Source organism: Notolabrus celidotus, chromosome 21 (genome assembly GCF_009762535.1).
Source record: "Notolabrus celidotus isolate fNotCel1 chromosome 21, fNotCel1.pri, whole genome shotgun sequence".
NCBI lineage: Eukaryota > Metazoa > Chordata > Actinopteri > Labriformes > Labridae > Notolabrus > Notolabrus celidotus.
The window spans coordinates 8552786-8568088 of record NC_048292.1 but is presented as its reverse complement, the minus strand read 5'-3'; the positions used below and the strand labels follow the sequence as shown (position 1 = coordinate 8568088).

Here is a 15303-nt window from a genome sequence, read left to right as displayed (position 1 = left end):
AACAACAAACAAGAGAACATTGACTTCAATCTGACATTTAACGATTGTTTTAATGTAAAACTCCTCACATGCTGAAACATATAGTCAGTACATACCTGTCATGATTCGAGACACAAAGGTTTCAGTGAGCTGCAGGACACCGTGGTCAATGTACTGTAGGAAGGTGTGATGAGGAAGAACCCGCACAGCAAACACTGACAACAAGGTGTGATAGCCTGAAGACAGGAACAGAAGAGAGGGGCAGGTGTAGAAAAGAAGGAGAGACTTTAGCTTTTGATGTTCCTTACAACAAGGGGGAAAGGAAAACAAGACTAAAACATGCTAGCAGCTTTGTGATGCAATATATAGATACAGATGTGGTTTGAACAAAAAGCTAATATCTGCATACTAATACAGATCAAAGATGCTGATATTCATCACTCTCACTGTCTTAGATCCCAGAGCTTATATGCTAATATGCTAACATTGACAATGCAAATATTCAACACATTTAATGTCTCAGGTTAGCAAGCGAATGTTAGCAGTAAACAGTGAAGGTGGTTAACATTAGCATTGTGAATATGATTAAATTTGCAGTGCTAATTGAAATCACTCCTAATATTTGAGTGCAGCAAATTAGCATGCTAACATAACTCTTACAGTGCTAATGTTTATCACTTTCACTGTCTTAAAATGCTAGCATGTTAAAATTGACCAAACAGGTGATGATATTTTACAGGTAATAAAATGTCGAAGTTGAAATCAAACCAACTGAATGGAATATCATTTTAACATTTATGAATAAGCTAATGTTTTGGAATAAGAGCCATGCAGCTAGCATAACAGAATAAATGGCATCTACTCTTTTATCATCTTTATTTCAAATATATATTGCTTTTATTTTAAGTCTGTTTTTTTTACAGCTGATTTTTTTTATCACTTTTACTGCCTTAGCTCTAAGAGCTTGCATGCTTAAATACTATTATTGACAGTGGTAATGTTAAACACATTTGACGTCTTACCTCAGCCAGTTATGATTATATTATATACCATTATGATTATTATGACAATGCAAATGTTTACCATTCTCACTTTCATAGCTCAACAATTGCAACACTAACCTTAATTGCTTTCTGTATCTAAGCTTGATAATTTAGTATGCTAACATGCTTAGATTGACAAAACTGATTTTGCTTTACAGGTTTTTATGGAAGCCCATTTCCACTAATTAAAAAATAATAATTTCCCCATATTAAGTCATAATAATTAGATTAAAAAAGTCAAAATTATGGGATCAAAAAGTAAAAATTATGAGATAATAGAAAGGAAGACCTCTACTAAAGACAAATCAGCAGCTTTACTCTGGTGTGAGCTCTAGCCACTGTTTAATATGATAGAGAAATGGATTGAGGGTACATTGAGACTTACTTTGAACGAGGTTATACTACAAATGAAATATTGTACCAGAGTAAAGCTGCTGCTTTGTCTTTAGTAGTTTTAGTAGTTATAATTTTGACTTTTTATCTCATAATTACGACTTTATCTCATAATTATGACTTTTTAATCACATAATTTCTACTTTTTATCTCATAATTGTGACTTTTTATCACATAATTTCTACTTTTTATCTCATAATTGTGACTTTTTATCACATAATTTCTACTTTTTATCTCATAATTGTGACTTTTTAATCTCATAATTATGACTTTATATGGGGATTTATTTTTTTAACTGGCAGAAATGAGCTTCCATAGGTTTTGGCGTTTACAACACTGTCTTAAAGTCAGAGAGTTAGCATACCAATATGCTAGTTAGCGCCAAATAGAAGACATCAATGACTGTTTTGGAGAAAGAGCTGTTCTGCTAGCATAACAAAATTATTGCATATACTTTTTTCATCATTTCATCTATTTTATTTTATTATTTATTATTTATTAACAGAATAAAAAGCCACTCAATTAAGAAGCTTTTCCAAGCCTTCCATGACAAGTTTATGTCTAACACGTGCTACAAAGTGTGTGGGGTCTTGGTCTGGGGAATTCTGGATGTCAGACAGTTTAGCATTCTCCCCAACCAACTTTTACTCGCACTAATATCATGAGGTTGTGTAACACGGGGATTGTGCCACAAAATTTGAAAAATTCAATTTTTTAAAAATGTATTCACACTCTGCACTATGCTAATGTTAACATATTTCTGGTTATATTAGTGCTGAAGAGGGTTGGTCTGTTGTCCCTCTGAGGGGACAAATATTATTATTCTGGCTGGGAAGGAGACAGGCTGGATTATAACAACTCAAAGTGGATGCACAAGTGTGTATTTGTGTGTGTGGATGATACCAGGTGGGAGGGGTAGGCAAAGACCCCTCGTGGCTTCCAGGATCCGAGACATGAAGTGAAACACAGACCATTCGGCCGGACTGCCCTGCTGCGTGCTGGATCTCAACACAGAACAATTTCGGACAGGAATGTTACACAATGTGAGCACACACGTGAAGAAAGGTAATCTACAAAATTTTGCACATGTGGACACACACAGCAGGAGGTAAGGGGGGGTCTGGAGCACACATGCGTGAAGATGAACACACACATCCTGTCAGCGCTTCATACAACAAAATATTAAGAAACAAGACTTTAAAGGCGAAGGGATGGGTACTCACAAGCACAAAACACACGGGCCCAGTTTACACTTCAGCCAGACTGACTCCAGCATGTGTCTGATGAGCTCCAGCTAAACACACACACAGACACGCACATGTTAGAAATCAGGGAAGGAGATGCTTGATAAGATTAAAATGAAACATTTCTCCTCTTCATGCATCCGGAGTTATTGGAAACTTTAAGTTTTTCACAGCACATGCTTGTGTTGTGCAAACATGCAATTAACACATTTCTTCCTGTGATGATAATGTGTTTTTTCATGGGAATAAACATACAGTTTTGTCACTTCACTTTTTTTTTTTTCTCTACTTCCCATTTTAATTTCCACGGATTGGGACAACAAAGTGAAACAGGGTGTGACTGTGAACACACTTCAGCACTCACACGCTCACACTCAACCGCGTCATTTCAACACACTTCTGTCAGCATCCGGGATCATTTCAAACACATTTCATTTCACCAAAATGTGACTGCTGACTGTTCAAAACCACACTTACTCACACATGTACATGCATGACTCATCTGCTGTGGAATAACAGGAAGAATCTGCCTCTTTCACATCCTGGTACACTAGTGTGGAGCCCTCCACTCTACCCTCTGAATGTCCTCCTGTGACCTCAGGGTGGGAAATGTAATTAGCTTCACTTATTAAACTGACTTTTACAAACATAAAGGGGGTGTGAGGACAAATAGAATAATAAGCTCCTTCAAGGTCTTTTTTGTAATTCTTTCACTTATTCCACATCCTTTATTACATTTTTCATAAATACAATTAAAAGTGAGAATATTTGCCGTGCCAAATTTTGTCTGTTAAATAGAAATGTTTTTCTCAATTACATTTATTAATCTATTATTTCAAATTAGAAAAGTGTTCATTTCATATCCTTTTTTAAAAATGTGATATACAGTATATCATTTTTATTTCTTGTAGGAATAACTTCCATTTCAGTTTTATCCCTTTTCTGGATGACACATAAATGTAATCAATATTTTTTTTCCACTTTTTGATTAATATTTGATTTTGTTTATATGTATCCTTTATCCTATGTTTGTGATTGCCTGTCTGGCCTGTGCAATGTATCCCAGTATTTTGTATTTCTGTTTTATTTTGTTCTTTCTTTTCATTATTGTTTTATTTGTAATACATTGAAAAAGTTAATAAAAACTTTAATGACAAAATATTTGATTTTGTTTGCACATTTTCTTTCTTTAAAATTATTCTTTGTTTCACATTTTTATTTGGCCCTTATCTCCTTTTTTAAAAACTCTTTTAGTTTTTCTATTATTCTAATTCTATTGCCTGTCATCTACAGCTGGCATCATGTGTATCACTCTTAAGTTTCAGAGTTGCAATGTGTGTAGTTGTCCTGTTGGAAATAAACAGGATGTAAAATCAATGCATCATGTCATAGTATCAATAAATTCATTTACATATCAACACAGTTTCCTGCAGGAGCGCCACTTGGCCTAGCAGACCCAATATACAGAGGCTATAGTAGCAGCGCCTGCTGGTTCAACTCCAGGCCATGACCCTTTGCTGCAAGTCCTCCCCAAGCAGCAACCTCTGGCTGCAAGAATTGAAGCCAATAAAGTGTTTAAAACTGCAGTTTCTCGAGTGTCCACTTGAAGCTGGATCTAGCAGTACTGGAAACCACATACACACCAATTCAAAAAAGCTGATCTTTGCAGCAGGAATAAACATGTTTACAGCCTGGTACAAAAGACGAGTGTAGTCTGGATAGCTCATTTCTTGATCTGCACACACTGTACGGGGGATGAATTTTTTCATAACGCAGCCATTTCAAAGATATTAAGGTTATGAGGCTCAAAGCCCGCCTCTTTACCTCACAGTAGCTCGACAGCAGTAAGGTTAAGTTCAGCGTTTCCAATATGGCTCCCGCCGATGATTAGCTTCAAAGCAGCTCTTCAGAAACAGATGGATGACGTCACGGATACTACTTCCATTTATACAGACTATGGCCCTCCACCTCTCTGTACTCCCTGTACTCCCTCCCCCTGCTCAGAAAGCCTGAGTTTACAGAGACGGTTCATAAGCAGCTTCATGATAGCAGACATCTCTCACTGGAGCTTCAGGCTTTGTCGAGCCAGCTTACTCAAAGTAAACCTTGGTATGCTGAACTCAATTAAGGGCGTCTCTGCTTCCACTGTTTATGTTTTGTGTGTCAGGTCTCCAAAATATGACCAAATACAGGCCAGGCTTGGTGTGTGGTTGAAGTTTGTCCTAACAACTTGTGTGTGAATGTCTGCACAGTCGATACACACCCATCTAATTTTTTAATCCAGGACACTGAGGTCTTTGTAACTTTTTCATTTCAAAGAAGTTGTTACTTTCATTCACCTTCCTAGCTCCCAGGGATTTTATTTTTATTTGTTCCACTGAATTAGTCATAGAGATTCAAGCATTTGGAGATTCATTTTACCAGCTAAACCAACACAGATGAAGAAAGCAATCCTCCCAAAAGTCATAAAATCCCAGATAAACTATAAAAAAACCTCTCCCTTTAGTCTGTAAAAACATTAACTGAATGTTTCATGCTTTGACTCGGTTTTTCTGCAAATTCAGATTTATAAAAGAGCAAGCAAACTTTATTATTTAATGTAGTTTCTTTTATTTTTGACTGATATATTTTATATTCGATGCTGATGTAATCCACGCCTTTTAAAGATTTGTAGAAAAGGGTGAAGCGATGTAGTCGAGATGTTTTTCCTGCTAAAATGAAAGTCAAACAAAAGGCATGAAGTGATTTAAAGCCACTGAGTCAGGCCTTGTATTCCCTGTGTGACTTTCTATTTGAATAAAATCTAGGATCAGCGATTTGTCTTAATGAGCTTCGGTACCACAAAGAGAGTGGATTTACTCTGCATGGCTCCCCCTCTGAAGAAAGTGTAACGTCCTTGTGTAAAGAATAGCTTTAATACATAATTAACAACATTTCAGCCTGTTTGAAATCACAGGATCAGCTTTGGTGATTTGTATTCAGGTTTTGGCAGGTTGTTTCTGCTCTGACTTTGGTTTTGGTAGAAAAAAAAAGACTATATCTGGGTTGTGTGTAGCATCAGAGACAGGCGATGAATAACTATGACAATAATGTGCTGTGGAGCTGTAATATATCATAACACAAGTTCCCTCACTCTCTAAAAGCACTAATCCGTTTCACCCCAAACTTCTCCCTCGTGTCAACGCACCCATTAGTCTCAATAAGCACCCGACAAGAAGAGGAGATGTTCTTCTATTTGCAGAGGAGAAGTCAGCGCTCCTTGAAACAGAACCACTCTTCGTTTTTAAAGCATGAGTCAGCGTCAGCATCGCCAGGCTGGTGAGTTAGTCCACGCTGCTGTCCCAGAAGGCTGTTCTTCTTCTGAGTGTGTTTTAATAAGAGAAACTTTTCCACTCTCACTCAGCTGAATGAATTCAATGATCACCTCGTTTGTCAATCCCCGACCGATGAAAAAGTGATTACAGCCACGCCTATTTCCATTTCTTTCATTTTGATTCTGAAGATGCAGGTTAAGACTCATGAGCCTGTCGTCCCCAAGCTGAGCCATCGACCCGTTCAGGGAGGATTTCTCTCTGCGCTTTTTTTTTTTCTTCATCTGTCATTTGCAATTCCATAAAGTCCCAAAACGTGGTGCATCCTGCTTTCTATTCAATTCCAGCCGTACCCTTGGCCTGATTTAATACTGTTCTGTTGATATATGCTGTATGTCTGCTTTCAGCGGCTCCTAGCTGTGAAGGGATCTACCTCTCAGGAATACTAAAGACCGACTTTACAGGAACCAAGTACCTCTATAGGGTACTGAGACGCACAGTGGTTACGTCTTTTTCACTCGGTTATGCAGGTCCCACCTGCTGCTCTGTGGGTGGTGACAAAAGACGGAGGTGTGAGTTTAGAAGAGCAGAGGCGCAGTCAAGTTTGACTTATATTTACATCAATCAAGAAACTATGTTTCAATTGCTTCGGTGCTTTCTGTAGTAATAAGATACTGTAACCTAAAAAAAAAAAAAAAAAAAAAAAAAAAAAATATATATATATATATATATATATATATATATATATATATATATATATATATATATATATATATATATATTGCTATAGGTAATATTTTTAATGAAAATGTATACTTCTAGTGGGGAGTATGATGGGATTATTAATATTCAATTTCTTGCATTAAAGCTCCTGTAAGGAATTTATAAAAGGTTTTGAAACAGACAGAAATTAAAAATAATGCTTCATATTAACTAGAAAAAGCAAACAAGACCATCAGAGGGATTGTTTACTTCAGTGTGGTTCGTTTTAACACCTGTGAATGCTGCCATGCCTTAGGTGTCCGCCTTTTTGTACATCTTCCACTGTAAATGCAAAGAGAGTGATACGATTAACCCTTAAAGGATGGGCTTCTGTTTGCCCTGCTTTGTTTTTAGTTTGTTTTTGGAGCATGCAGTACCTTTAAGGTTATTCTGGAGAATTTCCTGGACGCTGTTTGTCATTGTTTTGGATTGTTGCAATAATAATAATCATACATTTGCATACTACACGCATATTTTTCCACTCCTTTGTTGCTAAGAGTATTAAAAATGTAGAAAATATCCCTTTAAGTTAGATTTACAACAGCTAAAAAAATGTGTGATTAATTTGCAATTAATCTCAAGTTAACTTTGGAAGTCATGCGATTAATATTGATATTAAAAATGTATCATTTGACAACAGTAAAACCAATATATCTCTTGCATTTCATTGGTACAAACAGTGTTTTCTCTCTTTAAGAGAAAGTGAAAGCACAACCTTTTCTCAGACATGGAGAAAATGGGAGGGATGTGCGCATTTAGACCACTAAAGGGTTAAACATCGTCACCCTCTCTATCCGGCATCAGAACTACTGGTCAGTTAAATGTATTTTGAAAATGTTTATTACTGTAGGACCAAAATACTGGTCATGTGTGTCCGAGCTGAGGCGCACCTATCCTCCAGTGATTAATGGATACTTCTATAAAAGCTTCAGTGCTCGACTACCCGGATGTAAGCAGCACAGGTGACTGACACTCGACACAGAAAAGATTCAGTGTGAGTCTTAATCCTTGGGAAGAAGTTCTGAGATGAGGTTTCGGTTAAGACAAGATCAGTTGTGATTCTGTGTCCGGTGGGACAGTAAGACTCTGCAAGTCATGGATTTCAGACTAGTGAGGGGGCTGATTATTTAGAATAATCCCTCCTAATTTAAATAAATAATAAGACCCAACACTATTTACTATGTACGTTAATTTACATACGTACACAGAGAGAGAGAGTAGATCAAACATAACTGGCCGCATATAAAATGTAAACGTCCGAAGTGTTTGCTGTATATTTTTGTTGATTGTTACTGTTCTGGTTTTTGTTTTTAACTCTTAAATAAACTTGCCTTGCCTTGCCTGACTGCGTCGAAGTGCGGGGCAGTATGTGTGTAGTTTTGTATTGTACGGATGACATTAGCAGCATGATATATGATCTACTGTCATGCTAAGGTGCCACCCTGAGGCATTATTTTCATTGTCGTTGTGTGTTTCTGTTGTTTGTGTCTCTACATAAATGTGAAAAGTGACTTAATAATAGGAACTATAGCTTACACATGGCTCTAGGGCTGTTTCCTCCATGGTAGTGTTATTCAACTCTGACAGAAAACGGATTCTATAAAACGAGAAATTATTATTTTTATTTATTCATTCTAAAACTGTTCGGCTTCTTTAGTATTTTTTGATGGCCTTTTCAACAACTGAATCACAGTAGAGTACAGAGAGGTGATATTTTCAGCACTGAGAAGTGTTTTCTTCCTCTCTGGCAACATAAACCTCCCAAAGTATCGAGGTAGATGGGGCCTGAGAGGTAAAATCCAGTGATAGATAAGTCTTCAAATCAGTAAGTGTCACTGTAACTTTTACCTAGTGCATTTTCTGAACAATAGTCATGGTACAGCTTTTCTTTTTTGGGTGAGGGTTATCCGTCTAACACATGACTTATCACACAGACACACATATATCCCCGTTTGATATTACTTGAATTGGCACTAAAAAAAAAAAAACACGGGGTGAGAATACATCCTTCAGTCAGAGAACTGCTGTGTGTTTTAGAGAAGTGACACCTGATGGCTTCCAGCAACCTCTCCAAAACTGAAGAGCACACATCCATCTGAGAGCTCCGTCAAAGCATTTAGTTAAAGTGGAAAACTCCCTGCCTTTTCCACTGAGCCATCCGTGCCGAGTGTCACTTAACCTTCCCCAAAAAGGGTAAGGGCAGACATTAAGTAAACATCACTCGTAGAATGAAGTGCCTTTGAAAAGAAAAAGAAAAAAAAGAGGCTAGACACACAGGAATATACAGAGCTCATCTTAGCTCTCTTTATCTCCATCCAACCCACACACACGCACACACACGCACACACACGATGTACCAACCAGTTTGGCGACATAGTTGACAACAAGCGAGTCAATCTTCTTCTTCCCCAGCCGAGGCAGGTGTCTGTTAAGATGCTCTCGAAGTTTGTCAACTGTCTGGAATTCAAGAAACAAACTGATTATTTCCCGTGCCTTCATGTGTGTGTGAGTTTAAGTGTAGATGTATGCGTCTACGAGTTTGTGTGTTTAAGCATACTTTGCCGTGCGCTCGGCAGGGTCAAATTGAGTTCACCTCGACTTTTCCCTCGACTACAGTGTCCTAAAATTGATTTAACCATAGAGAGGAAAGGAGAGGAGAGGACGACAACAAAAGTATTGTGCATGGAAGAGGTGGAAACGGGCACCAGAAAGTACAAAAAGTAGTTTGAGGAAAAGGGCAAGAGGAGGAGAAAAAAGGAGTGAGAGGGAAAAAAAGGGATGCAGGGAAAATCCAGAGGAAGACAGGAGGGCTGGGTCGCTCTAAGAATAGCCGAGAGACTGCTAGCATCTAGCCTGAACTCCATTAAATTGAAGCTATCTGCTCTTTAGAAACTATGCTGAGCATGGGGAAAACTGGAGGATATGAAATTGTCCATCAAACAGCATGCAGGAGGGAAAAAACTGCAGACAGGGACCTTAAAACGCCCTTTTTTTTAAAGTGTCGACTCATCTGAAGCGTAACAGCAGTTTTACCTTAAAAGATGACTATGGGGGGAAAGCACCAGCTGTCAGCACTTCACTATGGATCTTTAGTGGTCTATATATCAGCCCATGTTAGAGGAACAATTCACCTACAGCTGCTGTTAAACTGCTGTATGACAACAACCTGCTGTGCTGAATGCATCTACTGAGGAATTCTTCAATGACGTGTTTTACCACCTATTCCCTCCATTGCGCATCATCTACTTGTACTACAGTTGGTGACAGCGAGGAGAAAATACACACTCGGTTCAAGAAAGGGACTGCTGTATCTCAAAAGCAACATCCCAGGCTCTGTCATTATTTTCTATTCTCCTCCTGCTCTTTGATTTTGACTGGCAGGACAGGAACTAGTGCCTTTTCAGAAAGTTGAAGGACTTTCTGCTTTTAAAATCCCAGCATTTTGTCATGACTGACTGATCGTCTGGTCCTTTACCTGAATGATTCATTTGGCTGACAGCATTCAGCAGGTGATGCTTTCAAGGTTCCCAAAGCCTTAATAAGACTTTTGAGTGGCACTTTTACTTTGAGCCAGAGGATTGTGATGCTACATTGTGGCCAAAAGTGTGTGGACGCCCTCACATTTCCACATTATGTCTCAATGTTTCACTGTGAATATGGCAGTGAGTTAAAAGGGGGGATTGTGCTGGACTAAGTGGGCTTAGGAGGGCTTGATATGCAGATTTTGTTCCCTGTAGAATGAGTCAGGCTTGATGTTTTCTCCTGTTTCCAAGCTAATGTTTCCACTCATTTTTAAACCTTAACACATTTATTTGTGTGTCTTCTAAGGATGTTCCCTTTGTGTTTCCATCCCAACACCCAAACTTGAGTATTAACTGAGTGTGTTTTAAAAAAGTGACCTGACACATTCAACACTGTTTTGTGTCATTTTGCAGGCTTTTGACTGACCACACTTAATTATTGTCTTATGGTAGTTCACCTGAAACAAGTCAGCTTCTGGAGGATGATTGATTTTGGTATCACATTGTTGCATTAACAAGCCCACCACCCAATCCTCGCACTGTAACGAAGGCAGCTTCCAAAAGCCAAAAGTAAATGGACACACTGCATGTCTCACACAACCCCCATTAATGCTCCAGTAAGGAGTTTTTAGCTAGTTATGAAACAGACTTATTAATACTGATGCGTTCATATGACCTAAGAAAGCAAACAAGGCTTCAGGACGAAGACTGATTATTGCTTTATAGTTTTTTTATGCCTGTAAATAGGGTTGATGTCAGATGAGGAGACTGCTAAAGAAGCCTTTGTTGACGTTTTCTAGGGTAAGGATTCAGAGGGAATGATAGGTTTGACTGTTACAGGAAAGTCAGATGAGATTTTTCAGTAGAAAACACTACAAGAACAGCAAAGAGATTAAAGGTGCCACTTTGTCCACAGGGGTTGCCAAAATCAAAGCAGAAAATGAAAATGTCCATCACAGAAGCCATAAGAAGTCACAGATGTTTTTAAATCTATATGTGTGAATTACTTTTTATATATATATAGATTTGCCCTTTTTGCCTTTATTGTATAGTACAGCTGAAGAGAGACAGGAAATGCGAGGCGTAGAGAGCGGGGGAAGACATGCAGGAGATGGTTGACCGGCCGGGAATCGAACCGGCGACCCCTGCGACGAGGACTGTAGCCTCTGTATGTGGGGAGCTTAGACCACTTGGCCACCACCGCCCCTATATGTGTGAATCTAAAGTGTCAATAAGCTGGCTTTAGAGGACTTTATATACAGAATAAGGCTTACAGTTCAATCCTGTTTCAAGCTAATCTAAACTAAGCCAGCCAGTGTATGCTACATAATGACAATACTCCTTTCAGCGGACGTTTTAGCAAGGCTGCAAAATCTGTTCTACATATGATACCATTTGTTCCTCCCAGATGCTGATCTCATACCCAAACTTCAGTTTTGGCTGATAACGTTCTGTGAAACTGCTGATGATTGGTAGGTGTCAGAAAAAGTGTCTCTGCACAGTGCAGTTAATTACTTTTCAAGGCAAAGATACCTTTTAGCGACTCATTTCACCGTTAGCAGAAAGCAGGATGAGATTCAGATGTTAACGGGACATAACAGCATGAAGAGAAAAAGTTTAAGTGTCCCAGCGGGGGTCACCAAAATCAAGGAGCGTTAACAATGGTTGCTGATATTTTGCAGGCTGGGACTCAAATGCTCTCTGCTAGCACCACACTTGTCTCTGTTATTATCACATGCTAATTTACTCAGATCATTGTACTGACTTGCACACCTTGACTGGAAATTAATGCAGTATTGGGGTGCCAATATGGGTGTCTGTTACAGAACAACTGTAGTGGCTGCAGGGATTTGCAAGCATTTAGCTGTAAGAGCATTAGTGAGCATTGTCTGGAGTTGTTAACGGCTTTCAAGTTTTAACTGCGACTGGGAAATGTTTCAAGATGTCTTTAGCCTTGGCAAGCGTGAATACAAAGGAGATCCAGGCTTTTTTATGAAGGTAGATGCAGCCTGTGCAAGTCCATACTTAACACAATGCTGCTTTTATTGCCTAGTGTAAGTGCAAAGTATTTCTTTATAGACTTGGTTTGTGCACAAGTCACTGTCACATTAGAAAAGGAAATAGCCTTCCCTTAGCAACTTTGGGGTCAATAGATCTTAGGATAGAGGAAATTTAGAGTCTAGCCATATGGAGATGATGCTTTTGTGTGTGTTTGTGTTTGTGTTTGTGTTTGTGTTTGTGAGTTGCAGCAGGGACTCTTTTCACCGTCTCTCTCTTTCTCTCACCAGGCCTATGAGCGCCCTCTGTTGTCGGTCCTCCTCTTGGAAAAGTGGCACGAGCTTCTTATCTAGAAGAGACCAGGCAAAAAGTGAGAGTGTGGACATAAAAGAAGCGTTTGAAGAGACCTTTGATGCTGCATCTACACTCCAACGAACACTACAGGTAGCCTAAGGTGTGTCAGTGCAGTAATATCATTAAAGTGGCCATCAGGAGGAATTGAAGAAACCTAAACTCTGACTTGTTTATAGCTTTAATAATAAAAAAAAGGACTGAATCTAAGATATTAATGGATTCTTGTGGGCTGGGGATTCGCTTTAAAAATACATCCCAAAGCTTGGGGGTTATGAGGCTGCAATCCCGCTGGGTGTGTGTGAGTGAGAGTGCATGCAGCTTTTCTTATGTCAGCCACAAAAAGTGGACTGAGCTCCAGACTGGTTACTGTAGATAAATTATTGCACACATATTCTTTTTGATCACTTTTGCAGACACGCAAGAGGCTGGCTTTTTGATGTTCCAGTGTTGTATGTAACAGATATATATATATATATATATATAGCAATAGCAGGGCAAAACTAACTGACAGGCAGCACTGCCAGATTCATTGTGTGCCTATCAGCAGTTTAAATGTGTCATACATATCAAATTTACATATTTTGGACATGAGCTACTGTGCTTGTTCTACTTTTCTTACACTGAGAAACAGTTTCTACATACATTTTCTAATTAAAAATGTATATTTCATGTTAGACTAATTGCTCAGCTCAGCATCAGCCTATTTTTTCAGCATGGATTTTACAAACTTAAGGAACCATGCCTGAAACAAAAAATGTAACAGACAGGTGTAAACAGCTCTGGTATGATGCCCATAAGCCCTCTAAGTAAGTATAAGTGTTACATTTTATTTTTTTAAGTACATAGTGATGTAATTAAAAGCACAACATTTCAATTCATTATTGTAAACATTTAAATTCTCAAAACTTGTAGAATTAAGAAAAAGTCTCATCAGCCTTTTCTAACTTTTGTGATTAGTTAGAATAAGCAACTGTTAGTATGTGAAGCTGCCTCTCAGCATGAACCTTAACCTTGTTTTATTTTACACACCCAACACTTAAAATTGAACTCAAAGTGAAATAGTTCCCTGAAACATCTTCATATGGTTTCATTCCTCCATTATTTATAACTGTGCTTGACCTTCCCCACCAGGCAGCTAAACCAGTCTCCACCTCACTAATAACCCAGGCTTCATATGCTGGAGTCTTTCTTTAGTTGAGTTGCCAGTTCTTGCATCCTTGTCACTTTTTTGTGTTTTATTCTTGGGATATTTTTGTACGACCCTGGGTCTGCATGCCTACCAGTCCTTCTTGATGCTGTATCTTCCATACATGTCAGTAAGTCAACTATGCAGAATCTGACTCACAACTAGAAACATTATACTGTTGATGTTATACGCATTTTTTCTCTCTAAAATCTGTATGTAACTGTCTGCGCTTGGGTCCTACCCATAGACTTTCTATCCAGTCAATGGTCCTACCACACATTGTGACAACTCCTGAAACGTTGTGGTACAAGAAAATAAGCATGATGAAAAAGCTTCAGTATAGATTAGAAATCATAGAGTCGGTCTGTATTTGGAGTCTTTAAAGGAAGTGTTCTCTGTTTATTATGTCAATAGCTGCAACAGCTAACATCCTTCTCCGACTTCCAGAATAGACAGGTGATAAAACACTTGTTGGAAAATCATTGGGGCAGCCTTTTACATCTGTGATGAAATTGTTGCCTGTACGTTAAAAACAAACGACATTAATGAAGTCCATCTGTAACCATCTGCTTTTGGGTCCTACCTTCTTGCCTGCACTACAGACTGTGATGATTCGTAGAACTTTTTGGTGATGAAAACTCATCCAGATGATTCACAAAGGATTGAAAATGGTCAAGTTAAACTGTATTTGTGTTCTTGAAAAACAACATTTGAAGACCTATTAGTTTCCCTCCGAGCCTTTTGTAACATTTTTGAGAAAACCATTGGGGCAGCTTTGAATGAGTGCCATCATGTCTCATCAAATTTCAGCCTTTAGGTAAAGTATAAACAATATCATTAAAGTCTATCTTGAACCATCTACCCATGGGTCCTACCTTCTTGCCTGAACTACAGATTATGACAGTTTCTTGCACATCTGGGAAATAAAATATAAGTGCTAGCATGTATTAGAAAATTTGAAGTTGGGTTTTAATTGGAATCTCAAACTACACTGGGGATGAATGGGAGAAATCTTCCTTGAGCTACCACTTAACGCAGATGATATAACGCTTGTTTAGCTTCTTACATGAGTATCATTATCTGGTATATTTGGTGTTTATTGTTGCAGGCTGCAATTTGATCACAATCAAATCTCCCTGTAACCATCTGTGCTTGGGTCCTACCTTTCTGCCTGCTTAAAAACATTATGGCCACTAAGATTTTTTTTGTTGATTAATAGGAATCCAAAAGTCTCAGAATGAATAGAAAACAGTGAAGTTAAATTGTATTCGTGATCAGCATTGACTTGTTTTTAACCCACAGAGACATATCATTACCCTCTTGGGAAGTTGTTCTCACACTTCCAAGAAAACCACTGAGGCAGCTTCTTATGAGTGCTATCATCTGTAATTTGAACTGTAGTGAGCGCATGTGTTTTACAAGTGAATTAGCAGGGGGGCTGTGGATGTATGCGATCATCCATGTGAGCAAACTGAGGTAAAGGAAGGTCCTGTGTTGTGGATGACTTATTCA

The 15303-nt window shown here is 38.4% G+C and overlaps 1 protein-coding gene across 3 annotated transcripts in view; it reads right to left on the bottom strand.

Moving 5' to 3' along the window:
- Positions 1-15303, bottom strand: part of gsap (gamma-secretase activating protein) — a 46442-nt gene that overhangs the window by 12614 nt on the left and 18525 nt on the right. For all 3 annotated transcript variants that reach the window (XM_034673423.1, XM_034673424.1, XM_034673426.1), the window contains 5 exons: positions 12539-12600; positions 9094-9189; positions 2639-2709; positions 2319-2419; positions 96-215 (listed from right to left, as the gene is read on the bottom strand). In XM_034673423.1, the coding sequence (XP_034529314.1) occupies positions 96-215; positions 2319-2419; positions 2639-2709; positions 9094-9189; positions 12539-12600 (450 nt within the window). The remainder of the gene's footprint in view (positions 1-95; positions 216-2318; positions 2420-2638; positions 2710-9093; positions 9190-12538; positions 12601-15303) is intronic.